The 26,482-nt window shown below is 46.1% G+C and overlaps 3 protein-coding genes and 1 long non-coding RNA gene across 7 annotated transcripts; 2 read left to right on the top strand and 2 right to left on the bottom strand.

The window, feature by feature from the left end:
• Positions 1–851: 851 nt before the first annotated feature.
• On the top strand, positions 852–6,542 carry LOC144385295 (uncharacterized). Its single transcript, XR_013451504.1, has 5 exons — positions 852–1,128; positions 1,373–1,535; positions 2,189–3,356; positions 3,436–3,516; positions 6,447–6,542. It is a non-coding gene; the product is annotated as an uncharacterized LOC144385295 (long non-coding RNA).
• A 390-nt stretch (positions 6,543–6,932) lies between these two features.
• slc7a6 (solute carrier family 7 member 6) lies at positions 6,933–11,365 on the top strand. Of its 4 annotated transcripts, none has more exons than XM_078085006.1 (10): positions 6,933–7,153; positions 8,274–8,784; positions 8,871–8,996; positions 9,074–9,218; positions 9,304–9,427; positions 9,512–9,615; positions 9,756–9,826; positions 9,960–10,109; positions 10,619–10,802; positions 10,885–11,365. In XM_078085006.1, exons 2-10 carry the CDS (start codon positions 8,307–8,309, stop codon positions 11,000–11,002), a joined length of 1,500 nt encoding a protein of 499 aa, XP_077941132.1. In that variant the 5' UTR covers positions 6,933–7,153; positions 8,274–8,306; the 3' UTR covers positions 11,003–11,365. The 4 variants fall into 4 exon arrangements, with proteins under 4 accessions (XP_077941132.1, XP_077941134.1, XP_077941135.1 ...); XM_078085008.1 differs by having other exon boundaries at positions 9,730–9,826; XM_078085009.1 differs by having other exon boundaries at positions 7,058–7,184; positions 9,730–9,826.
• Positions 11,366–11,889: 524 nt separating this feature from the next.
• On the bottom strand, positions 11,890–16,380 carry slc7a6os (solute carrier family 7 member 6 opposite strand). The gene is made up of 5 exons (XM_040202332.2): positions 16,078–16,380; positions 15,250–15,579; positions 13,682–13,888; positions 13,271–13,403; positions 11,890–12,887 (listed from the first exon to the last, which is right to left on the bottom strand). The coding sequence occupies exons 1-5, from the start codon at positions 16,264–16,266 to the stop codon at positions 12,748–12,750; spliced, it is 999 nt and encodes a 332-aa protein (XP_040058266.2). The 5' UTR covers positions 16,267–16,380; the 3' UTR covers positions 11,890–12,747.
• Positions 16,381–19,752: 3,372 nt separating this feature from the next.
• adgrg3 (adhesion G protein-coupled receptor G3) lies at positions 19,753–26,196 on the bottom strand. The gene is made up of 12 exons (XM_040165720.2): positions 25,994–26,196; positions 25,812–25,866; positions 25,439–25,523; positions 25,164–25,292; positions 24,071–24,223; positions 23,939–23,990; positions 23,763–23,854; positions 22,885–23,003; positions 22,153–22,433; positions 20,959–21,061; positions 20,567–20,883; positions 19,753–20,470 (listed from the first exon to the last, which is right to left on the bottom strand). The coding sequence occupies exons 1-12, from the start codon at positions 26,049–26,051 to the stop codon at positions 20,358–20,360; spliced, it is 1,557 nt and encodes a 518-aa protein (XP_040021654.2). The 5' UTR covers positions 26,052–26,196; the 3' UTR covers positions 19,753–20,357.
• Positions 26,197–26,482: the final 286 nt, after the last annotated feature.

Raw genomic sequence — 26,482 nt, 5'->3', positions numbered from 1 at the left:
AGTTACGTATGATCCCTGCGGCAACAGAGTCTGATATATTTCTCCATGGATTCGCGCTCTGGCCGGGAGAGATTGTCAATAGCGCATCATAGGGCCGTTGAGTAGGATGTGAAATGGCCCGCTCCATGCTAAATGCCTCTGCTAGGTCCTGATATTCCTCAAGCACTGCGGCTAGGCTAGGACCGGTGTCTGGTCTGCCTGGGGGAAGAACCTGATGGGGGACCGGAGGCAGCGGGAGTGGCAGGTGGAACTCCACCGACCAATCAATAGTGGATTATGATCCATGAGCTAGGGAAGGCCCAGGACCAGCAGTGTTTGAGGGGAAGTGAACACGTAGAACTGGGTCTTCTGACTGATTCCTGGGCACGAGTAGGGAGATAATCTTTTTTTTTAAACTGCAGTTTACGACGACAACTTGTTATCAATATTTGCTGGTTGTACTGTGAGTGAGGTGACATTTCCTTTGCTGTCACTTTTGTCAAAACGTCCACAACTCCATTAGAGAACAAGGATTTGAAAGAAACTGGGACTCAAAACACTGCAGCAACATCCCAACACTGTCACACCTGTATATCAAGTAGGGTTTCTGTCCTGTCTCTATGGATGTTTTGTGACTTCCTGTTTTATTTTGACAATTAACTCCTCGTTTCAAGTTCCTTGCCCTTCCTCATGTGTCACTGCAGCTATTACACTGCAGTTATTGCAGCTATAAATGGACTAAGGAAAAGAAACACAGCCTAAGTGTGGGGGAATGGGGATGTAGAAGAGGGTGCGTGGCCTAAAAGGTTTGGGAACCACTGTCTTCGAGGAAACACTGGAAAGGATAAATTAACACCATCTGCACCCAAGGCACTGACTAAGTGCATCAAAGTGGATGAGGTGGTGATCCCCTGAGGTGCTCTTGCGTTTATCAACCAGAGGGAGGACAGCTGAGAGCTCTTCAGCCGGCACAGCGTGCGCTCATCTACGCAGATAAGACTGTCTTAAAGCTCTGCTGCTGCAACGCCGGCGGCCCATCTAGCTCTCCTGGGCCTGTAGCCTGTGCTGCCGCCGCCGCCGCCGGCATGCTTCCGCATCCAGTCCAGCAGGAAGAAAACTGGGACAGCAGAGAGGGAGAAAAAAAACAAGGTTTGGTGACCCCTTCTGTTGTGTATTGATATTAAGGTTGTTCCCTAAGGCATCCCTGCTGTAAACTGTTAACCTGCACCGAATGCTGGGTATTCTTTCTCCTATGCAACATCCATTGAAATATACACATTATCTTCCATGTGATCTTTACTTCAGTTGTATTAGTATAGAGTGTGCTATACAACAAAACTGACGACAAGGATGGGATGTTCTCACGTTTTCTTTAATTGTGCTCGGTGAAAAGTTTGAGTCTTCAATAGGGCGAAGAGACGCGAAGAAAACGAGAAGGTGGCTAGCGGAGAGTAAAGCTAACTACCGTTAGCTACCAACGGCACGTCAGTGGGACAGGAAAAGTTTTCCGCGGGAGAAAAAGGGGAATCTCAGCGAGTGTTGAAAGAAAACGGACAGTAAGTAAAACACTGATTGGAAATATTGGACCATTTGATGAATCTGTGGAACAATGGAGTTTGTACACGGAACGTTTTGAGTACTTTGCGTTAGCTAATGGCATCAAATCAGATGTGATTGTGCCAACATTTTTGACTGTCATGGGAGGAAAAATGTTTAATCTACTGCGCAGCCTAGTAACACCTGGAAAGGCAGGGGACAGATGTTGTGAGGAAATAGTGCCAACTTTAAAAGCATCATTGCGTAGAGCTTCAGATCTAAATCAAATAAAGAGGAGGGGGAGTCAATCTCCCAGTTTGTGGCTGTGCTTCATCTGTTCATCTGAACACTGAATTTGGACGTTCTCTAAATGACACTATATGTGATAGGTTGGTGTGCGACATGCGCAGTGGGACAATACAGATACTCACTTTGAAGGAGGGTAACTTAACATTCAAGAAAGCAACAGAAGTCAATGGAAAACAAAGATGCACAGCAGCTAAGTGCATCAACCCAAGTGCATAAGGTGTCTACCGATTTCAGGAACAAAACTGTTGGTGCCAAGCCATGCTATTGCTGTGGGAGAACAGGTCACCAAAGTGTATTGGTGCAAAGACTTAGACTGCAGAATAAGTACAAAATCTGAAGTATTCGCATGTTTTGTCTCTTTCAGATGATTGACATGGATGCTGGGTTACACCACTACTGGACGGAAAAGCAGCACGGATGCGAGTGGACACAGGAGCACCCTTTATCCTTGGTGCCTAAGGTTGTATATCGGAGGAAACCACATCCCCTCACACCACAGTCAACACAGATCACGCTGAAAACGTACACTGGTGAGCAATAGCGGCTGGTCCATAGAGAGCAATGGGACGTGGCCTCAACATGAGCGATTTAATATAATGTTGTTTATTATATTAAAACTACATTTTACAAGTAGTCAATATTTGTGTTTTTGAAACGTGGATTAAATACCCGGTAATTTTTGTAAATTAAGATATCTGCGGAAAATATATACTCATCCTCTCCGCATGTCTCATCTGTGCACGGGCCCAAAGCGGGTCTAAGAAGCAGTTAGCCAATCACTGATGAAGTTGATGAGTGAGATTATAATTTTAGCGTCCTAAAATACATTGAAATTTGGGCATGGCCCTTCGGCGCCCCCAGTGGTGATCCAGCCGAGGTCGACGGCAGTCGGGCGGCAGAGGAACTTCCATGGGGCGGCCGGGACAGCAGTCAGGAGCTATGGTCGGGGGCCCCGGCAACAGGTCACGGGGAGCCGGACATAGAGGTGTGTGAGTCGTGGAGCAGGGACTGAAGTCGGGGGCATGAGTTGTGGAGCCGGAGGTCACTCTCAATTTGAGTGTGTAACACCACCTGCTGGAAGTTTAGTTTAACTCTTCGTACGTGAATGACTTGCAAAACACCAGTAAATGCATTGGATTTAACCCACATACATTTTATTTGTTCAACACATGGTGTAGAATAAGAGTTATTACAATTAAAATATTCAACCAATAAAACCATTTAAAATCATCTTCGTCATCCAGCTTCTCTTCCCAGCCCACACATAGAAGCTGCCACTCGTGGTACCACACATCACACTGGACCCACAACACCTCGAGCTCACAGCTTCCCTGCACTGGCCACACTCTCAAGCCGACTCTGTGTCTTCAGGAGTGTGACCCACTAACATAATAAAAACAACTTTTAATTAAAGAAAGTGATCACATTTTCATGAGTTGCCATGCAAACAAAGTTAACAGTAACTACACTACCGGTGGATGTCGTGGGTCCAGCAGAAGAGGAGCTGGATGGCGGAGGTCCTGTGTCTGCAGGTTAGAAAAAAGCATTATTATCGTTTGTTTACTCTTATTGGTTTCAACCAACATGTTAAAGGTTTGCTTGTTTTTTCAGATTATATGAAGGATTTACAGAAGGAGGGAGAAGAAGGAGGTTGGGACCCACAGGGGCCACATCCAGCTGCCGATGTTGAAGGTGCTAAAATAATAATATTTTGTTATTACAACATGAGCTTATGAGTCACAATAATGAATACATTCAGATTATTTCAGACTTGAAATGCCATGGGGGGAAGGGGGCGGTGCCCCTCAGCAGGCAGGCTCCTCTGCAGTGCTGTGCTGCTGCTAGCAGGCAGCTGTTGACCTTGGGAGGCACTAGAGGGGGCGACGCGGGATGAGGGGCCGGCGATCGAGTGTCTGGAGCCGGCGGCTGATGCGGCCACGAGGGAAAACGGTCCTCTGCCGCTGGGGCGGAAGCCGGCAGACAGGGTGGAGGAAGTGATTGCCGAGCTACCATCTAGTGCCCGCTGCTGCTCTCGGTCTCTTCTGACCAGAGCTTGGGCCTCCCTAGCTGCACGGTCCTGCGCCTCCACAATGACATCCGACATCTCCTGAGCTGTCACTAGCCTGGCCTTGGTGGTGTTCCTCCTGGCCTTACCAATTTGTCTATTATAATTTATTTTGGCCAGGAGGTGGGCCAGGTCAACTGGAATTCACCTGATGTTACCAGGGGGTGGGTGCTATAAGGGTTGGGAGCAGGAATAGGTGGAGGTTGCTTCTGAGGGATGGGGAAATGGGCTGGATTCAGGGGATGGGGAAAGTGCATTTTGGGTAAGGTAACATCAGGAGAAGTCCAGGAAGATGAAGATGCCATTCTCCGATCCGTCACCTTCTGGTAGGAGTTTTTTAGGACCCTTGAAAACTCCTTCTGGAGACCAAGAAGGAGTGGCTTACTGCTGACAGATCTCCCACAACACCAGAGAAATCTGCCTTCAAGGGTCCAAAAAAACTCAAGTTGTGTTCCTAGTTCCCTGGGCCTGCCTGTAGGCATGTTTAGTCCCCCGGGGCACAATGACCTTCTTCCTTATGGAGTCCAGCTGAAACCCTGTCTTGTCGCAATTGTATAACTGACGGGGACCTCAACCCGTGCTCCTCGAGGCTGAGGGTGAGGAGCCTAATGTACTCCTCAATCGGCCACCTCTTGGCACAGCATGCCCTCCCGCGGTCAATGATGTCTGGGGTCTGGGCAGTGAGGCAATGTTTCTGCCGCTCCCTAAAATGTATCCACCTTGCCTGGCCTAGCGTTAATTTGGGGGATTCAGTGTGCCGATGATTGTAAATGGCCAGAGCGTGGGCCAGGACCTGAGGCTTCGTCAGTGGAAACCCGTGACTGGCAGAATACAAACAGTATTCCAGGGAATCTGCAGGGGTGAGTGTCTTCTGACCGTGGAAACAGTCAGAGGATACACATCTAGATACATATAAAACACACATGAATTTAATCAGTGACAATTAAATTCCAAATGATCTCAGACACAGGTAACCTACATTTTTCATTTATTTCTTTCCCTCTTATTTCTACACTTTTTGGAATCTTTTTTTCTCTCTCTTCTTTCTTTCTTATTCTCCCTCTTCAATTAGTAGCGGTAACCAACAACAGCGCTGCCGTCACGGCAAAACGAGTCAATATGAACAAAACAACGAGCCTCTCATCTGTCAGAAAGAGGAAACCGCCACAAGCTAAGCTAGCGTTAGTAAGCAAAGATTGCTCATTAGCATTACTTATTTGCGTCATTTATAAGATAATTGTGTATGAAAGTGCTTGATCCCTGCGTTATGAAAAAGAACACATTACAAAGAAAACATTGTATTTTACTTATTTCTGAAGTTCTGTCCCAGAGAAACAAACCAAGAAGCTGCCCAACATAAACCGGCGCAATAATTCTTTGCTCATTTGTTAAAACTTTTTTTAGGCCTCCAACATTTCTGCCTCCCTCCAACAAATGATATCACGAATTGGTGCCCAAAGTAGTGTCAAGCTAGCTACAAGCTACATTCATATTAGCAGTAGCCTACAGTGAAAATACAGAGACACTTTTCAGAGTATAGACCATCGGCCGAGCGTCGCCCCGAACGTTGCCCGTGTCTTGTTTTGTTTTTTCCTGTAGTAATTACACATGTAAACGATTGTATATATTCATGAGATTTGACACGTAGATTCGTTGACATGTGTAAATAAACATAATTTACGTTACATGGGCGATCAACAAAAAAAAAGATTCTGGGTGTCCGGGTCATGCTAATATTAGCTTTCCGTGTCCGGGTTTAGAAGACATCACGTTATGCAAAAGGAACAGCTGAAGTGCATTTATTTGTTAAATTGTAGGTTCTAAATTAATTTACAAGTAGTTTTATAATCCATGTCGCCATTTTGTGTAAAAACCCACTTAATTAAAATATATATATATTCAATATTAATTATTACACCATTACACTTTTCCCTGTAGAGGCCGCTCGCGCACGCCCAGGGGATCGCACACCACACTTTGGGAATCCCTGCTCCAAGAAAAGCTGCAAACTGTAGCGGAATCACCGATCATCACATGTTGGGTCCACTTGGCTTCGGTTGATTAAAGCCACAGATTGCACCCGGGTGGAGATGAGCTGACTGTAATCAACCACTGAGCCGTCAAATTCACTTTCAGCAGAACAGTGGACTTTTAGTAAACGATGTGTAGAACACCTAGGCCGAGTCTAGTAGAGAAGGAAGAGAATTTATTTGAAATGCTCATTTGTAAACTGTAGGTAAAGCTTTCAAATGCAGACAGGGACACGTGTTGTGATTTCCCTTTTAATGTCTGTGAAGAAAATTCTCTTATTATTTTTGTCAAAGCACTCATTGAACCTTAGATAAGCTTTTTATTTTTTCATTTGTAGTGTCAACGACTTAGTGAGTTGTGTTTTATATTGTTATAATATTCTTAATAGATGACATGTGCATGGTGGAATAGATAGCTGAATGCTAATAATTTAACTTTTTTTTTAGATACTGTGATCTTTGCACTTTTTGTAGATTTATGTATGTATGTATGTATTTATGTCGGTATGTTGAAAATCTGCACACAGTGGGACCATCTGGACCAACTATCACCTGAGGCAATGCCCTCCTTCACTGTACCTGTCATGTATTAGCTGGGCCTGCGACCGGGGCCCTGCACCGTCTGATCCCACACCGGCACGCCTGTTCAATCCTGTGCTGTGCTCAGCAAGCACCTGGTTCAAATGTGTTTGACTACCCCTGACATTTCACTTACATGACGTTGGCACGTAGTGTCCAAGGGCCAGTGGCCCCGGCCCCGTGCTCATAGCAGGCCCGCTCTAATTACAAGTCAACTCTCCACCCGTCAACTGTGGAGAGAAAGTAAATCAGCCACTAAAAACAATATTATAATTAAAGAAAATGCTAATGTTATCTTGAGTTAGTGCATCAAGAGCATTTAGACTGAGCTCTTTGATTTACGTGCCAGGATGTTTTTATGTTAACAAAGATGAATTTATTATTCTTTATGAAATACGGATGGAAATATGTTAAACAAACACAAACACGTCTTATGTAATATTGACTGTTCTCTGTAAAAGGAAAATAAAAAAGAGAGAGCGTAAATAAGAGTGGATGGTTCCGTTCCCAGCGCGTGCACACGATGGTCGTATAACGGCGGTCACGTGACTCTCCTCCTAGCAGCGCTGCTTCGCGGCGCCGCCGACGCACTTCACGTCAGAAGCCGCGTTGGCCGCCTTGTCAGCAGCGCTACACGGGACGCACAGCCGCCCAGGTGAGACTGGAGGGGAGGGGGACCCGAAACGGTGAGCAGGAACCGCTGAAATGGGACAAATGCCTGCGTGTCCGCCGGAGACACACCTGCACCTACATTTATTATACAAAAAGTCCCTTTCCGTTTAGAGTCGCGACAAGCTAACGGCTGGTAGCCGGGATGCTACCGGAGGGGAGGAGGTTGGCATTCAAAATGAATGCCCGAATTACATATCCATCACTTATTCTTATTCTTATTTTTGACAGTTCATTCGTGTAGAGGAACCGAACTCGAACATTCCTGTAAGATTCGGACCAGTGACGTGCTGTTGGTCTCATCAGAGAAAAAGCCGAACTAACGTTACTATAAGGAGCTCATTAAACCTGCTATTATTTTACCTGTATTTAATATCAAAACATTACACGACAGCTTAGTTACCCGTTGGCATGCTGTTTGCCTCGTGGCCCGTTATTTTGCGTCATGCTCTGTCGGGTCGTTCCATACGCATTATTACATTTGACTTGACATGTTTATCAAAACACTTTATTTTGAAAATGACAGGCGGAAGTCACACTTAGTTCAATGTAACTTGACACCGGCCAATTCAGTGAGGAAACGCCGGCCCGGGATGCTTTGTTGAAGGTCTATGTCATCGCATATCTCATACGTAGACTGACTTTAACATCAGACTGAAGTGGTTTAGGTAATCACAGCTCCCGTGGCAGCATTTGAGTTCTACTCATCAACATCCACCCTTTAATTCAGCATTTATCGTTATGATTTATCCGCATTTTTTCTTAATTTGCTGGTATACTGTGTCTTGCTTTAGCAAGGATGCCTGCATAACATGCCTATTATTATTATTATGTATTTTAATTGTCAATTACTATTTTTTAAACGTGATCACCCTAAAAACTTCACATGGTCCCAATATATTATTCAGGATGTTGTGTGTGTGTGTGTGTGTGTGTGTGTGTGTGTGTGTGTGTGTGTGAGCTATGACACATGGTGACCTGTTCTCCAATGCCCCCCCTGCCGGCTCTCCTCGGTGCTAAACTCATCTTGAGACATTGGAGATCTGACTCGGGCTCCTTTTATAAAGACCCAGCACTGACCGGTCACGTCTCCATGTGTTGGACAGGTTGTTTCCGAAGGGGCCACAGCATCCACGGCCATGGCCGCCCACGAGGGATCCAGGATCTTGAGTGTCCCCCCTGGCCTCACGGAGCCCCCCAAGGAGAGCATGCAGCTGAGGAAGGAGATCTCCCTGCTGAACGGGGTCAGCCTGATCGTGGGCAACATGATTGGCTCGGGCATCTTCGTGTCCCCGAAGGGCGTGCTGATCTACAGCGCCTCCTACGGGCTGTCGCTGGTCATCTGGGCCGTCGGGGGCCTGTTCTCCGTGGTGGGGGCCTTGTGCTACGCCGAGCTGGGTACCACCATCACCAAATCGGGGGCGTCGTACGCGTACATCCTGGAGTCCTTCGGCGGCTTCATCGCGTTCATCCGCCTGTGGACGTCCCTGCTGATCATCGAGCCCACGAGCCAGGCGGTCATCGCCATCACGTTCGCCAACTACCTGGTGCAGCCGCTCTTTCCGACGTGCGAGCCGCCGTACGCGGCCTCCCGGCTCATCGCCGCGGCGTGCCTATGTAAGTGCTCCCGGCGCGCCCCGGTGCCCCCTGCTGTCCGCTCGCCGCCTGTCTCCTCGTCCCCTCAGCCGTCCCTCTCTCCCCAGGCCTGCTGACATTCATCAACTCCGCCTACGTGAAGTGGGGCACCCGCGTGCAGGACGTCTTCACCTACGCCAAGGTGGCGGCGCTCATCGTCATCATCGTCACCGGCATCGTCAAGCTGTGCAAAGGTGAGGGAGGCGCCTGTTTTTAGCGCGCCGTCACATGCCGATCAGAGGGACAAGTCTGCCGTCCTGCGTCCCTCCAGGTCACACCGACAACTTGGAGTCGTCTTTCCAGGGATCGTCCACAGACCCCGGTGACATCGCGCTGGCCCTCTACTCCGCCCTTTTCTCCTACTCCGGGTGGGACACCCTCAACTTTGTCACGGAGGAGATCAAAAACCCGGAGAGGTTTGCGTTTCTTTCCGTGCCCCCTTTGTTATTTTCTTACTCTAGAAAAGGTCAGAATGATGAGCCGACTTCCTGTCGCCTGCAGGAACTTGCCCCTGGCCATCGCCATCTCCATGCCCATCGTCACCGTCATCTACATCCTCACCAACGTGGCCTACTACGCCGTCCTGGACGTCAGTGCCATCCTGGCCAGCGACGCCGTCGCTGTGGTGAGTAGAGCGTCCGTGCCGCGTCCCTGCACTGACTGACCGCAAGAGGAGGCGCCGCTAAACCGCCTTCTGTCGCCGCTTCAGACCTTTGCAGATCACGCTCTCGGCGTGATGAGCTGGACCATCCCCATCGCCGTGGCTCTGTCCTGCTACGGAGGCCTCAACGCCTCCATCATCGCTGCATCCAGGTAGAACACACACACACACCAGTGGAATGCTGCTTATTCGAGCCTTTGCGGAGGTGATGGTGGCGGCATGAGAGGCGGGTGCTTTGTGTCTTAACTCGTGTCTGACGTGCGCAGGCTGTTCTTTGTGGGTTCTCGTGAAGGTCACCTCCCAGACGCCCTGTCCATGATCCACATCCAGAGATTCACTCCCATCCCAGCTCTGATCTTCAATGTAAGCTACCCGACTTCCATCCTAAAAGGAAAAAATCAACAAGAAATATCTGTAAAAAGAAATTGAAATAAAAATGTAAAGGACAACGGTAATAGCATGTCCTCTTTCCTCATCGTCTTCCTCATCGGCCCAGTGTGTCATGTCCCTGATCTACCTGACGGTGCAGGACGTCTTCCAGCTCATCAACTACTACAGCTTCAGCTACTGGTTCTTCATGGGCCTCTCCACCGCCGGGCAGATCTACCTCCGCTGGAAGGAGCCCGACCGGCCGAGACCTCTCAAGGTGACCCTGGGCATCCACCCACACACCCATCCATCCATCCACCCACACACCCATTCATTCATCCACCCACACACCCATTCATCCATCTATCCACCCACACACACACCCATTCACCCACCCATCTATCCACCCACCCACCCACCCATCCATCCATTCATCCATGCACCCATTCACCCACACACCCATTCATCCATCCAGCCACACACCCATTCATCCACCCACACACATCCATCCATCCACCCACACACACACATCCATCCATCCACCCACACACCCACCCATCCATCCACACACCCATTCATCCACCCATCCATCCACCCATCCATCATTCATTTGACCTCCCAGAATATGATATATAATCAATAATTGTTGCATCGCTATTGACTGTGATATAAATACGGAGACCAGTGTGACGAGAAAAGAACCAAACACTTTGTCTTTAAAAACTGTGTGGAGGCAAAAAATAAATGAAGTGTGGTTGACGGTGTTTCCTGGCTGTCTCCGCCCAGCTGTCCCTCTTCTTCCCGGTGGTGTTCTGCTGCTGCGCCGTCTTCCTGGTGGCGGTGCCTCTCTACAGCGACACGGTCAACTCCCTCATTGGCATCTCCATCGCGCTGTCAGGGGTCCCCGTCTACTTCCTGTGCGTCTACCTGCCGGAGTCCAAGCGGCCGCCCATCATCACCAGGATGCTGCGTGAGTCCTGCCCCCCCCACCCCCCCAGGGCTGCTCCACCTCTCTCAGCCCTCTAACGTGTTGTGCTCTCCCTTCACTGCAGGCTCCCTGACTTACTCCACCCAGTTCTCCTGCTACTGCGTTCTGACGGAGGCAGACAAAAAGCAATAGTGGGGAGTCCAGCTCCATCTTCTGTGGAGGGGTGGGGTTCTCCACATTGAAGCTCCCAGCTGCCAGCGACCTGTTTACAAAACACTGAAAGAACTGCTGCATGAAGGTTTGATTCCGGAATTGAAGGACATTCAATCACCCCCCCCCCCCCCGTTGAGGGTAGGCGATGGCCCAACCCTTCACGCCGAGGCGCTGCTCATGACCTCAGGACACTGTAACAACACTTGAGAGAAGCTCGGTGCAGAAAAAGAGAAGAGGTTTTGTTTTGAATGCTGCTACGTGAGGACTTGAAGTTCTCATCTATGTTCACTTCATTTTCAAGGCGAGTTTAGCTGCCTGTTAAATGCAGTCAGTCCAACATCGTAGGAAGCTTCCTTTTTACTTGTATTTGTCACAATAAATGTTTCTTCAGAGTTGTGTTTTTACTGCCTGCAGAATCACTCAGCGATGAAACGGAGCCCGGGAGGGATTGAGAAGAACTTAATTTCTCAACTATAGCGTGTATTGTTTTTATATCAATGTGTTCAAAAATGGATCCGATAGAGCAAAACGTGGATGAATGTGCAGAGGAGTGAAGATCACAGGTGTCTGAAGTAGTGAGACGGGTCCAGAGGTCGTACTCAGACACGTTACCCAGCTCACCGCTGGTTATGTTTCTCTTCGGATGTCTGGCTTGTGGTAATATAAATAAAAGTGCTGCTGCAGACTGGAACGTTCGCGTGTGGACTCGGCCCAGATGAAACCATCTTAATATACTGCTGAGCATTGAACCATTTAGTGTCTAATTTACAGATTAAGATTTGGTAGAAAAAATAGTACAAGTGCCAAAAATGTTTTGGGTCTGCATTATTAGCACTTTGTTCTGCCTCAACAGGTTATTAGATCCCAACTAAACACAAGTGTGTTCTTCCATGCAGGACAAACTCACACAGACATGTTTAAAGTTTAATTGAAAGCTTTCATTTTATACACATCTACATATTTACAAAAAGTTTAATTCACCGAGCATCAAAGAGACCAAACTCACACACCCACAACAAAAACAGACTGCGTCAGGCTTTCACATAGTGCCAAAAATCTAACACACATATATACTTGCACACACACTACCATGCACAAAATGCAGCCACACGCGGCCCGAGACGTCTCACTGACGCAAGTGTTAAGAGCACAAAGCATACGAGGCAGATCACGCTAATGTGCACCATTTTTTTAAACACACGTCCACATTGAACAAACACCCACACGCACAATTCACGCCACCACAATAAAAAATAAAAAAAAGACACTGGATCCTTCTGGAAACAACTCCTCCTTCCCCGTCTGTGTGGGGGACAAAGGGACGTCATGTAGGTGTACGGGTGCGGGGGGGGCTGATGCTGTTACTCTGACAAATGAAAGTGGATCTTTTATCCTTTTTGATTTGGACTCCAAAAGAATGTTTCACCTACAAAATCACCTGAGTTCTTGAAGAAATTTGACTTCATGGTGAGTTCTTCAAGAACTAAAACAGCAACACTGTGATAGTTGATATACTGTGATGTTTTGTGGGGGAAAATAAAGTTCAGGATGGTCTAAATCAATTCAACATTCCATAAATGTGACGAGTTGCTGCCCTTTAAGGCGGGAGTTGTTTTCCCTCCACTCTTGCAAACACACACGCGCGCACACACACACACACACACGCACACGCACACGCACGCGCACACACGCGCACACACACGCACACACACGCACAGGTCCGGGGGTGAGGCGTTGTCTGTAGGGGAGGCCATTGGGAACATCCACAGACAGATCAATCCGAATTATATTTGTCTCCGTCCTCCTCCTCCTCCTCCTTGTCTTCTTCCCCACAGTGGCCCAGCTCCTGCAGCACCTCCCTCTGGTAGCGGGCCCAGTTCCTCTGGCTGTACGAGTGCTCCTCCTCCCAGTAACCTGCACAGGAGACGCCATGACCAACCAGAACACCAGCAGAAACACGGAACACTCTCTTCACTATCTTTGATACAACTTTCATATCTGCAGTACACCATTGAGCCACAAGAGGGAGCCTGTTCGGTTTGTTGTAGCCTCCTTGTGACATTTAATGATAGAATTACATTACAATTTGTCAAACCGAGGAGATGAATGAGAACCTGTTGACCCCAACAGTAATGAAGGAGAATAGTGATTTATCAAAAAGACTTGGTCGGGTTTACCTGAACATAAAGCGAGCACATTCTCTAAAAACCTTTGTGTGTGACTCCGGGACAGATATCCACCTGGAGGCAGAGCTCTGACACACACACACACACGAGGCCAGATAAATCAACACATACCCCCGTAGCGCTCCTCTGCATCACTGTCTGCATCACTGTTCTCATCAGGGTAGTCATTCCTCCAGTTGCCTTCCTCGTTTTCATCATCGTCGTCTTCATAAACCTCCTCTTCGTGAACCACAAGGTCAGGCACCTGGGACAAACAGTAACAACCCATTTACCTGAAGGCCTCAGGTTTACTTGACTCATTATATTCAGAGACATTTGTAGTAATAATAATAATAATAATAATAAATATATATATGAATTTAACAATAAACCAAATTAATACATTTGGAATCGTTTCATTTGGGCCAAAATATGAAAACAAAACAACTCTCCACATGTCTAATCTTTACGTCACCCATGTCTTCATTCACTCACTCCGAGTCCAGCACTCATTCATCTGCCGTTCCATCCATCCACACACACCAGTTCTCCCTCGTCGGTGTAGGCCCTGACAGACAGGATGTCCTGGATCCAGCCCGGCGTGACCGTCTCCTGGTAGTACAGGTCGTACACGTAGTCGTCGTCCTGCTCCCGGTGCCCCCCCCCCAGCTGCTCTCCAGTTATGCTCAGGCGCTCACGCAGCATCTTGGTGCTGTTACACAGGATCATTTCCGGGTCTGAGCACAGCGCCTTCACAAAGAAGAGATCAGCACTGATTATGATGAGTATTGGGTTACGCGGACATGGTTCAAATACAGACAAACGGTTTAGAAAACATTTTTGCTCACCGGCCAATCAGCAATTTTGTTGTTGGGAAATTGAGTTTAATTTGATCTCGTTTTGTATGAAAACATGTAACTCATAAAGACAAAAAGAGTAGTTCATTGCATAGAACTGAGCAGGGATGTGAAGCTGCGGCGCCTTCATGAGGATCAGGGACCTAAATGCAACCCTTTGTTGTCTTTGTCCGTTTAGTCGCAATGATTTTTTTTCTTTTTCTCCTTCATTTTTGGTTTCCTCACCAGTTTCTCTTTTGTGTGTCTGTCCTCTGGGAAAACGATACGCGCACAAAACGTTTCCTTCAAGTTGTGCCGTGTGAACTGGTTTAATTGCGCGTGTTTCACGGTCAATGCGTGAGGCTTAAAAACCCTGTAATGGCTCGATTATATTTAATTAAGATAGAAGAATTTAATTATTAGTAAACGGAGCATGGATCTCTGATGGCCGACCGCCTGCCGAACAGCACCGAGCTCTTAAACCGGTCTTCATCTTGACGCGGCGGCGCTCTCTTACGGGGATTGGGCCTGCGAGCTACACCAAGGACGCGCACACACTCACGCCGTCGCGCTCCATAGTCGGCTTACATGAACCACCGCTGCCGCCGACGTAACCGGGCGTTCTGGGTTTGCGGATGATGCACCCGTGACACAATAATAACCACCGCCCCCCCCCCCGCAGCCCTCAACCACCCTTTTGCCTCTACGACAACAGTGAAGGGACCTGCGAACAATAAAAGTCACTGCTTTACCCGACACGGCCGAATTCTACCTGTATTTGGCAGGTGCTAATATTAAGCCATGAATAAAACAAAAAAAAGTTAAGCCTTTCCACGGAAGGATGGGAATGGCATCGGCAGCATCCGATTGATAAAAAACACCTTTCCATCGCGGTGCAAAAACAACAAGTAATTGAGAATGTAGTGGGAAATGAGTTTAGGGTTTATTGGGTTGGGTCACTCTGCTGCGTACGGCACGGTACTGGTTGAAAAATAAATAAATGTTGTTCTTTTCTTTTTTTTTTAATAGCATTCTATTTCCGGGTGTTGCTCCCCTGTTATAATGGTTGGAGAAATACTCAAAGTATTCAGTACCAGTTAACGTTTGGGACACAAGTGTATCCAAACTATTGACCGGTGCTGTTTATTTCTGAATAAATGCAAATCAGAAACTTTTGGTTCTCATCATCCATGTGGATCTATACTTAAAAAAAAAAAATCAAAAAATGAAAATGACAACCGACCCCACGAAGGACAAAAGCAACGCTCATCTCACCTTACTGGACAACCCGTCCTTGTCCTCCACGTCCTCGTGAAGGACATCCACCACCTGTACCGCACCGAGACCCAAACATTTGTCCTGCTCTTCAGCGGGTTGCGCCGCGCTCTCCGGAGCTCCCGCCGGGGGGGCGAGCTGCTCCGCCGGGCCCGAGAGGCCCGAGCGGTGGCTGGACAGGATCCGGTAGCGTTCCTCCCGCCGGGTGCTCCACTTGGTGCTGCGCAGGTCCCCGGTGATCCGCTGGGAGCTGGCCGCGGAGGGGCGCATGGCGTGGGCCATGCGAGGCCGAGCCAGCGCCTGACGCACCTGCGTCTGAACGGGAGCATCCTGGAGACAGGAGGACAACGCGGGGGGGGGGGGGGGGGGGGGGTCAAATGAATGTGGGACACATTACAGAGAGGCGAAGGCCTCGTAAGATCACGCTATTACACGTTCCGATGTTTACCGGCTAGGCTAACGCTCGTTAGCTCGCGTGATCGTTATACAGCCGTAAATGTTTGAGTCACACTGCCGCGTTAAAACGATGACAGCCTGCGATTTGGAATAAAACTAATAACGCTTTGTAGGCCAGAGAACACGAAACACATCGCAGCAGCTAAAAGAAATGATGCTAACAACAACTAGCACAGACGGTGCCTCGTCTCCAATAAACACCAACGTGTTAAGTGTTTAAAACCAGCTAACTTAGATTACACCTTAGAACAGCGCGTGTAATTTACTGAACACCGGCCCGTTCGAACCCCCGTTTGTTGGACGCTTCCGCGGCCGCAGCGTGGACGCGAGCCCGCGGCTGCGGCTCAGCTAGCACCGCGGCGGGCCTCTCACCTGCGTCGCTACGGTTGCCACGAGCTTGAAGACGGAGTTTTCCACCTCGGCCTCATTGGGCTCCGGCACCACGTCGCCGGGGCTCTGGGACGTCTCCGGCCGGATGCGTTTGCACGCCAGCAACAACGCATCCGCGGGGTCGGTTCCGCGCTTTCTCTTGACTCGCAGAATCGTCGTGTTAGGATCCATGTTGTCCCTCTGTCTGTCTCATAGGTCTGTCTCGCGCACGGAGGAGAGTAAACGGAGAGCTCCGCTTTTACTTCCGGGTATCCGAGAAAGAGTTTAATGCGCATGTGTACCTCATGCGAAAGGCTGACGTCACGTCTCTTATTCCCAATTCGTTAGATTAGATTAGATTCAATTGTATCGTCATTGCACAGAGTACAGGTACTGAGACAACGAAACGCAGTTTAGCATTGCAAGAGAGCAGATAAAGTGCAGAGTGTATATAAATATATACATGTACAGTGGTAAATATACATGGAGCAGTATATACATTAAGCAGCGGTTAAATTTTGAATTTGAATGATAATGTAGTGCAAATCGTGCAAGTATGGCATAATTGAAGTGCAGAATGTTCAGTGACTGGTGGTGTAAGGGGGGGACATTGGGGAGGGGACGAGGGGCTGTCACCGTGGTGCAGAGTTCAGCAGGGTGACAGCAGCAGGGAAGAAGCTGTTCCTGAACCTGCTGGACCAGGCTGGAGGGCCCTGTAACTCCTCCCGGAGGGGAGGAGGGCAAACAGTCTATAGCTGGGGTGAGCGTTGTCCTTCACGATGCTGAATCCTGAAGCTCACAATGATCTCCTTGGTCTTCTTGGGGTTGAGTGCCAGGTTGTTGTTGGCGCACCACTCAGTCAAGTGCTGGACCTCTCTCCTGTAGGCCGACTCATCGTTGCTGCTGATAAGGCCAATCACCGTTGTGTCGTCTGCAAACTTGACAATATGGTTGGAACTATGTACAGGTCTGCAGTCGTAAGTGAGGAGGGAGAAGAGGAGAGGGCTCAGCACGCAGCCCTGTGGGACACCGGTGGTTGTTACTATGATTTTTACATGACATTTGGTTCCGCTTTACTTTTGCTCTCCACATACTGGACATACAGTTATCTTTTTACAAATAGACAAGAAAAAGATAAACACAGACAAAGACATGGACAACACGAAGAAGTAAAAAGAAGTACTGTAATTCTTTGTTATCAGGCTGTTCTTGTAAATCTCTTAAGCCTCTCCAGTTGATTCAGAATGCTGCAGCACGTGTATTAACAAGAACGTAGAAAAGGGATCATATCACTCCTGTATTAACTTCTCTGCACTGGCTCCCTGTTAAATCAAGAATAGATTTTAAGGTACTTCTCCTCACCTACAAGGCACTTGCTGGTGAGGCACCGTCGTATCTTAAAGAGCTTGTTGCCCTACAAGGCAGCTGCGCTCCATTGATGCTGGTTACTTGTTGTTCCTATGGTTTTACAAAGTAGGCTGGGGGCCAGAGCCTTCAGTTATCAAGCTCCTCTTTTGTGGAATCAGCTTCCACTTTCAGTCCGGGGGGCAGATTCGGTCAGCTCTTTTAAGATAAAGCTTAAAACTTTCCTCTTTGATTCTTCCCATAGTTAGGGCTGGCTCAGGTTAGCCCAGACCAGCCCTTAGCTAAGCTGCTATAGGCTTAGAATGCCGGGGGAATTCTTAGGACACACCAAGCTCCTCTCTCACCCTCTCGTTCTACCATAATTCACGTTTTATTAATGCACATCACTAATTCAGCTTCTTTCCGGGAGTTTTTTGTGCTTTCTCCCCTATCAGGTCTTCGTAGATCGTAGTTCCTTCTGGACCCTGGTCCTGACACCTGCCGTGGCCCTGCTGACGCCTGCTGCTGCCATCATCATCATCATCATCATCATCATCATCATCATCATCATCATTATCATTTTAGATATTAATTATATTACTCTACTCATAAACCGACATTACCCTCTCCTAAAGTCTCTGTGCTCTCCCTCCCCACAGGCTTCTGTGGATGGTGGTTCTATCTGATGGTGGTTCTATCTGATGGTGGTTGCCCCTGCAGTGGTCCTGCTGTGCGCCTGGCTTACTACTCACAATTACTTGAATCCTTTCTGTCATAGGAATTGCATGTATTATACATTGCTCATTCTGTACACATGGCATCCATTGTAGTCTGTCCATCCCAGGAGTGGGATCCCTCCTCTGACGTTCTCCCTATGGTTTCTTCCCTTTTTTTCCCTCTTGGAAGGGTTTTTTCATTTTTGGGGAGTTTTTCTTGTGTCGATGGTGGGTTTCGGGACAGAGGATGTCGTATGTGTACAGACTGTAAAGCAATTTTGCAAATTTGGGCGATACAAAATAAAATTAATTTAATTTAATTTAATTAAAATAGGTTTAGGTATAAACCTTTAACAATGATAGAATATGCATATAAATATACTTATTAAACAGAATGTTATAAATGCAGACTCATCTGTTGAACGTCACTGACTGGGCTCGGCCTTGGTTATGAGCTTTTCTTTCATGCGATGTAACGCAATTTGGGTCTTGCCGAGGAGCTCCATTGGTTTGAGCTTGTTTGGTACGCATAACGTGCAGGCTAGGAGGGCTGGAGTGCCTTAAAGATTGGTCACTACCAAATCAGATGAGCTGCATTGATTGGACCAGTTGAAGTGAATGAAGAGTTGGAGAAACGCTGTAAAGAGTCACATGCCTTCAGGGTAACCAGAGGGGCATACAGCATTTCACAGTTCTGCAACTTAAGTGGGCGAAGTACCTAATCTGATGCAAGCTGAGGACATCTGAGTTCTTCCCCAACTCTGAGACGTTGTTGTAAAGTTACTGTAAATGTGACACCGATGTTCCTGCATCCTGCTACACCGACAACTACAATTGAACTTATAATACTTTGAAACCATTCTCTTCCAGTCACAGAGTGAGTTTGAAGCCAGAAGACTGATACTTCTCCTTCCACATTTCTCTCCGACTCGCGACCTCTTACTTTAATTCTTCTGCTCATGGAAGAAGAAAGTTTACCACCTGCAGCCTCATGGTCAGACGTCCCTGTTGGACCAGTAGGACGCTGGATGTCTCGACGTGTCTGCAGAGGATTGTCAGGGCTGCATCCAGCACACAGAAAGATCCCTCCTCAGGTGTACGAGAGATGATGAATGGGCAGATGTGGAACTGATGCAGAAGACGAGATTGACCAGCACTGTATATATATATTATATGTACTGTTTGTATATATACAGGTATAAGTGGAGGAAGAGTCTGTCTGTGGAGAATTAGAGATTAATTTGGGGGCGTACATTAAACTGCGACGCAGTCTGTGTAATAACAGCAGCCCATGTTTTTGTCTCATCGATCTCATCACAAATATAGTTATAGTTAAGATACTTAACAGACAATAGTGATACATGTTGTGATTATAATAGTCAGGGGTTGTTTTCAACAACATTAACACGGAATATCATTTTCTGTCTTTTAGAGATGTACTTACTGTTTCGATAGTCAGTGTTAGTTGACTGCTGTGGGAGCGCTGTTATTCTCATGTTTTTATGGTACATTGAACCTTGTGGAGCCAGCAGATGGCGCCTATTTGTATTGTATCGTATTCAATGTAACGTAATCAACGGAAATGCATGCATGTAATACTTGATAGTATAGTTGATACTTTTTACCACAACCCTTTCTTTTATTAAATACTTTTGGTTTTAACTCTTCAATACAAGATGTCTTCTGTCCGTCCGGAGGTTCTTCATTTTTAGAGCAGCTTAACTGAACTTTGACACGGAAATGTGCACCATTGACCAAAATAACGCCATTACCATCCAGGAAACAGAAAGTCAAAAAGTCAAAAATGAATCTTATTAACATGCGCCCACTTTTCTTTCCGGCCAAGTTGAATTTGTTACTTAAATTAGCAGTAGCTAGTTGGAAGAAAGTCTTTCAACCAGATAGATTTAGCAGGACGTGTGTTCAATTTAACACCGACACACTTTTTATGATGCTCACTCACCCACAGAAGCACATACGCACACAGGTTATTGCATGATTCATCAGGCACAGATAATAATTCTTTTTGATTCTTGGTTGCCCATTGACTAACATCCATGTAACCATAAGCTTGATTTGCTTGAATTGTCGCAAGAGTAAAAAGATGTTAATGTTCTGGATTGATTTAAAGAAGTTATTGTGAGTTTTCCGCATTTGGCTGGAGTCCAAAGGCCCGTAAGCACCTAACATAGGCAACCGCTGATACACTTGTCCCTGCGAATATCAGTTATTGAAACTGGTAGTCATCATTTTCTGCGATGAAGGGTCTTTGACAGAGGAGTGGTCGGATCGGGACTTGCCGGACAACGCCAAGGACCACAGGAACATGAATAGACCTGGCAAGGAAGAGCAGAAAGGCAGTGAATCCTTCAAGCCAATTATTTTTTTAAAAGCAATGACCACTTGTTACGAGGGTCGTGCAATGCACTCACCCTGTAGGGAGTTTAGTATCGTGAACACGTAGATTCCTGCGAGGGAGACGTAGGTGGTGCTCGCTAGCCCCCAAGGTAAACCCAGCACGACGCTAAGGCCCAGCACCGTGGCACCGTCCTTCCATAACTTCACCCATTGCTCTCTGGACATCTTCTTTGAGCCACCGCCGCTTTCCGCGCCGAAACCGCTTGCCCTCAGCACCGAGAGCTTGAAGACCACCACCCCCAGCATGCAGGAATTGCCCAGTATCACCAGGGACGGGAAGGCCACGGTCGTGACGAAGCTGACCGGAAGCCTGTGGCTGCTCATCCAGCATCTGCACCATTTCCCTCCATGTCAGTGTACGATTATCATAAATATGACATAATATGAATTCATATTGGTGTCTTACATCTCAGCGGTGGAGCTGCGGTTGTTGGCGTCCGTCAGTTCAGGCCTGTATCTACCATAAACACCTGAAATCCCACAGACCACTGCAATCAGTGTTGGGAGACCTGCATAAAGGACAGACAGAGGAGTTGCTTGTGTGCACAACAAAAGACAGCTTTTTCATGTTTACGTCGTAAACCGTTGTGAGCCTGAAAATGTGAGGATGGAGGGAAGATAGTTGGAAAACATTTTAAAATCTTTTTTATAAATCTTTTGAATGACTGTTTTCAATCGATGTTCTTAACTGTTTTTAAATATTCTTGCTTATAATTTGGATCTTTTTCATGGTTTTATGGGAAGCGTAATTGTTTGAATTGCCCTGTTGTTGAAATGTGCTATACAAATAAAATTGCCTTGCAATATTGCTCAGTCTCAATTGCAAGGTGGCCTCTTGTTTTCTTTAGATCCAAAGACCAAAACGTACCCTTTAATGGCCTAAAATCTTGCTGTGCAAGGACATTGCAACAATATAATATTGAAAAATGAATTTACCTTATCTTAACTCGACTGGCCCATCTCTACCACTTGTCCTAGCTTTGTTATTGGAAAAACATAATCTACTTGTGACTAAATGAATAAATATGCGTTATTTTATATGAAAAAAACACATGTAATTATTCACTGCTCTAAATATGATACATGTAATCTTTTATCATCATGCTAAAACGTTTTCATAATAAGGATTCTTATAAAAACAGCTGAATGTCTTTTCATAGTAATAATAATGATTCTTAAATAATAATAAAAGTATTTTTCTTATGTGTATATATATATATATATATATATATATATATATATATATGTCTGTTTGATGAAAACACATAATTAACATCATATGGTCTTCGTACTTTTTTTTTAGAACATACAATGTTTTGTATTGTTCCCCTAATTGTTTGAATGAAAAAGAGATGTCGCATCACCAAAAATCGGAACAGTGAAATATTTCTACTACACAGTTCCGGGGGTTTCATCCACATCAATTACTAACAGCTGTATTGGACAATAAGAAGCATGCCAAATCATAAACATGAGGCACAAAATACAGAACAGGGCTTTGTCATACATGTTGTCCACCACTACGCTAGTATTTATATTACTTTCTTTAGTTTAAATGAACAGTAAACCCCGAATGGCCCACGAACTAGGCTCCACTCACCCCATCCCACCAAGCTGAGTTTGAGCAGGTATCTCCTGACGTAGATGTTGAAGACTCGGACGAGGAGAAGGTAGAGGTGGAACCCCTCCAGAGCCGTCCAGGTGAAGGTGGCCATCAGGGACCAGTGCAAAAGGAGACCCAGACCCCGGCAAACCCAGTCCTCCTCTTCCTCGTTCAGATGCCACACCCAGAAGCAGCACAGAAGGAAGCTGAGGTGGAGGCAGAGCAGCGCTCCGGTCAGCTGCAAATGCAAGCCGACAGCTTTCTCGGGACGTCGACGCCTGCAAGGGAAAGGTTTGTTATGAGCATTTTTGTATGCTTCATCAGCAGATGCTATTCGTGACCTGCAATCTACAGGTATTTGAACCGTGTACCTGAACCAAACAGTTCTGAAGGAACCTTATGAGCTACCGCTTGAACGCTGTGTGTGTTGACTGCTTACGGGACAGCACGGATTTTGCCATTATTTATGATCATAAAGTAGGTAGGGTGACATGTAGGGATGCAGACGTCTTTTCTTTTTTCATTACTAATCAAGACATAGCAAATGCATGAACTGAATTTGTCAGAGTACATCAGGATAACGAGAAACAGAATAAATGAATCCAGAAATAACACACATAGTGACAGCCACATATTGCTTTGCTCTTGCGGCAGTCTTTTGGTTAAACAAAACATTACAGATGTGTCATGGCATCTTAATATCATTCAAATAAAGACAATCAAACTCACTGCAGACGTATATAGATGATCAAGCTGATGACCACGAAGAAGATGGAGAGTGCTGATCCAATGTAGGTGATATAGCTGAGGTTCACAGCATGTCTTTCATCCACTGTTAACACAGGGTTCTGGAAGGGAAATAAACTTTACTTTTAAAATGTAGATTAAGTTCCGAAGCCTGGTAGATTCCTCTTCAGTATATATGAATTGATTTTGATGTGTCTTAAGTAAAACTCTATCCCTCTATAAGTATACTAGTAAAAATATTTTTATTTGAACTATTAATCTGCACTTCTTCAGAATGAAGGCATGTTTATCACACACAACCAAAAAGTTTGTCTGAAATTGCTGCTTTCTTTAACCGTTTTATCAGGGAACTGATACAGTTCATTTGTGCGACATTTGGATGGAAACCGGAATGTGTTTATTCAGAGACTGTAGATTAGTGTGAATACTCTACGTTAATCAGATTCGGAACAGGATTTTAATTTAATTAATTTTAGGGCTTAATAACTGGCGGCTTGTGAAGCAATCTGTTACTGTGCACAGAAAAGGAAGGCCGTCGAGAAGCGTGGCTTATGTGTGTGTTTTGACGCAACAACACTTGGTTAGGTGATTGTTTGTTCAATACAACCAATGGCTTCTCTTGAGGGGGTGGGCTCAGCTGCAATTGGGTGAGTGCTGTTAGAAAACAACGCTGAATTCTTCATTAAAGGCGGAGCAAAACAACCACTGATGGTGTCTCGATGGAAAATTTTAGATTTAGTTTTAGATTAACAGACGGTTCATCTAATCACATGCTGTGTTGCATCAGTTCCCAATTACTTCTGGTTGTATGTGACTTTGAGTGGCATGCGGCTTGTGCTAGAATTTTTTTTTTTTTTTACCACAAGCACAGCAAAGAAGCTCAGGTGGTTGCAGGTGCAAATAAATTCACTTTCAGTGCGGTTGGTATCACAGCCTTCTGTGCTCCAATAACCTAGAAACACATATGATACAGGATAACTCATCTTGTTATTGTGTAATTGCAAAAGAGAATTTTGGCCTCCATATGTAGCCCTACCTGTTCCATTTTCAAGCTGTGACTCCGCCCAAAACACACAAGCTCCGTCCACCTGAATCATAAAAAAAAGTTCATTCAAAATCAGAGGAAAGCAGATTAAAAAAGTCTCCAACCGGGCTTTTGGTTTTATACCTGTTTGTCGTGTTTGAAGCCTAGTTTGATGGCTTGTGAGAGGTCGCTGACAGGATAGTTCCCCGCCCTTACTGCAAGGACAGAGCTCCCCAGAACTGTGCTTTGACTGGGCCTGTGTACCGTTATGTGTCTGCTGCGAGGGGGAGGGCCCGGCTGCAATGACAGAGAGGGTTAGGGCAGATCAGACACATGCCTTAAGGTGTGGTTAGTTAGATTTGAACCTGCTTCTTTGATCAACCGCTTCCCCATTTGCGTTATTTGTTAACTTTGACTTCATGGAAATCAATGCAAATCAGTATGAAGGGAAAATGCTACCGGGAACAATTATACAGTATCCATTGTATCGACTTGGTGGCCCGATGGGAATCCAAATGCAAGAATTTTGCGAAACACATTTCCCATGAACTGAGTGAGACTGATAGGTGGCAAGTAACAGGTTCCATTTTCAGAAAGGCAAAAAAACTATCTGCAAATGTAAGGATACTATAAAATGCAAGAATTTTAGGAAAGTCTGAATCTCTGTATATCTTGTCAACTTTACCAAACTATGGGGAGCCTGCGCATATCTTATCTCATAATAACGACTTTACCTCATTATTTCGGCTTTCCAATCTTTTAATTATTTCTTTTAGTGCGGAAAAGGGCTTCTATAGTTCTGAGAATGCATAACTCTCCACAGAGATGAAATTCAGCCCATCCAAAGACGAGGTTTGTAACCAATTGGATGCAGCAATACTGTGGTGACTGGTTTTTACTGCCGTGAAAATGAAAGTGAGCAAATGGCTGATGTCACACGGACTTTTTATATTTGCGCATGGACCTGGCAGGTGGCAGGTTTTGACATTGATTTGCCTTCATACACTTGCCTTAACGGCGTTTGATAGTAACCTCTCTTTTCTAGGTACAAGGAGAGCCTGGGGAAGGCAGTGCTGTTTACAACCCTACTGTTTTGGGGTGAACTGTTCCTTTGAAGAAGACCGTACAAAAACAGGAACTGAATTTCCCAACTGTAGCCACTTGTCATTTTGCAAAGCTTACAAAATATCCAAAAAACGAGGCCTGCCGTGAATGTTTGATCTTCAGAGCTCCTGACCTTAAAATAAGTGCTCTGGATCACCGTGGCCACCAGCAGCACCTCGCTCTCAGACACGGCTCCTCTGCTTGTGAGGAGGGCTGAGGAGGAGATTAGGAACCTGTGGTCTGCAGTTGGACTCTGTTCCTCCTGAAATCCACAACATAAAGCGAAAAAGGACTTTTGTTCAATTAATAATTATTCAAATGAGCAAAAACATTTCTAATTGGTTGTCTTCGGATGGTTTGAGAGCCAAGTGAGACAGCTGGGAGTCCATACTGTAAATATGCCCTCACCTCATACGTCCAGTTCACCCTCCGATAGATGAAGCTCGATGAGCGGCGTCTTACAACACAGCTTGCTATCCGGTCCTCATAGCACCTACCAAATCACATTTCAAACAGTAATGACCCCAACAGATACAAACATTTGAATGACAATTGATGTCAGGTAGAAACACATTGTCTACATCGTCTTTTGTCCATTCCTGTAACTGCAGCTCACAGCTATTTCACAACACTGTGGTATTAAAGCAAAAGTCATGTGCTTTTGGTTTCCGAAAAGGCTGACAAGCTGGTGATCCCATCCGCATTATGGTATGTTGTGATGATTTCTTATAATGTTTAAATCACATGCTGTTTGTAGTGTTAGGTAAAGCTTGTGGGTTACTTGGTCCATGAGATGTCGCCTCCCTGACACACGTTCAAGACATTCTCACAGTATTCTGAAAGAGAGATGAATGATATTCCATGGGGACATTTTTATCACCACATACTCTTATATTGTTTCAACAGATCAAACGGTATTCACCACATAACCTCACAGCACCAAAAGAACCTCTGGCAACTCACCGGAAGCTCGGGTTGTAGACAGCCACGCGAGCGCGAGGGGAAAAAGACAAATCCACATTGCGTCTCGCTGCTCCTCGCACACAGAGGATGTGACTCTGCACACAAAAAGGTTCTATGTGTTTTGCTTGATGGGCAGGGAGTTTCACATCTACATTTCCCACGTGGTTGTGGCGGAACTGGGGGGGGTTAACTCACTCGTACCAGAAGTGATGCATGACCGATAAGCCTTTCCTAGGAGATATTTTGCATCTATTTGTGGATTGGTGCCACTGTATTGACAGTCAGAAAGAGAGGGATAAACCTCCACCATTGAAAGTGTGGTGAGAAACGGTATTTATAATAAATCGCCAAGGTTAGAGGAAGGAGCAAAGAGGAACTTTCCAAATGTTACAGTTTTCTTATGAAGTAATGAAGTGTGTTAGACGGAAAGATTTGCCCGAGGACAGCGGATGGAAAGTAGTCTCTTTGGCCAACTCTGGCTGTCTTACA

The sequence above is a fragment of the Gasterosteus aculeatus genome, chromosome 12, assembly GCF_964276395.1.
Source record: "Gasterosteus aculeatus chromosome 12, fGasAcu3.hap1.1, whole genome shotgun sequence".
In the NCBI taxonomy this organism is placed as follows: Eukaryota; Metazoa; Chordata; class Actinopteri; order Perciformes; family Gasterosteidae; genus Gasterosteus; species Gasterosteus aculeatus.
The sequence above is the reverse complement of the archived record's forward strand: the minus strand, read 5'-3'. Positions and strand labels throughout refer to the sequence as shown.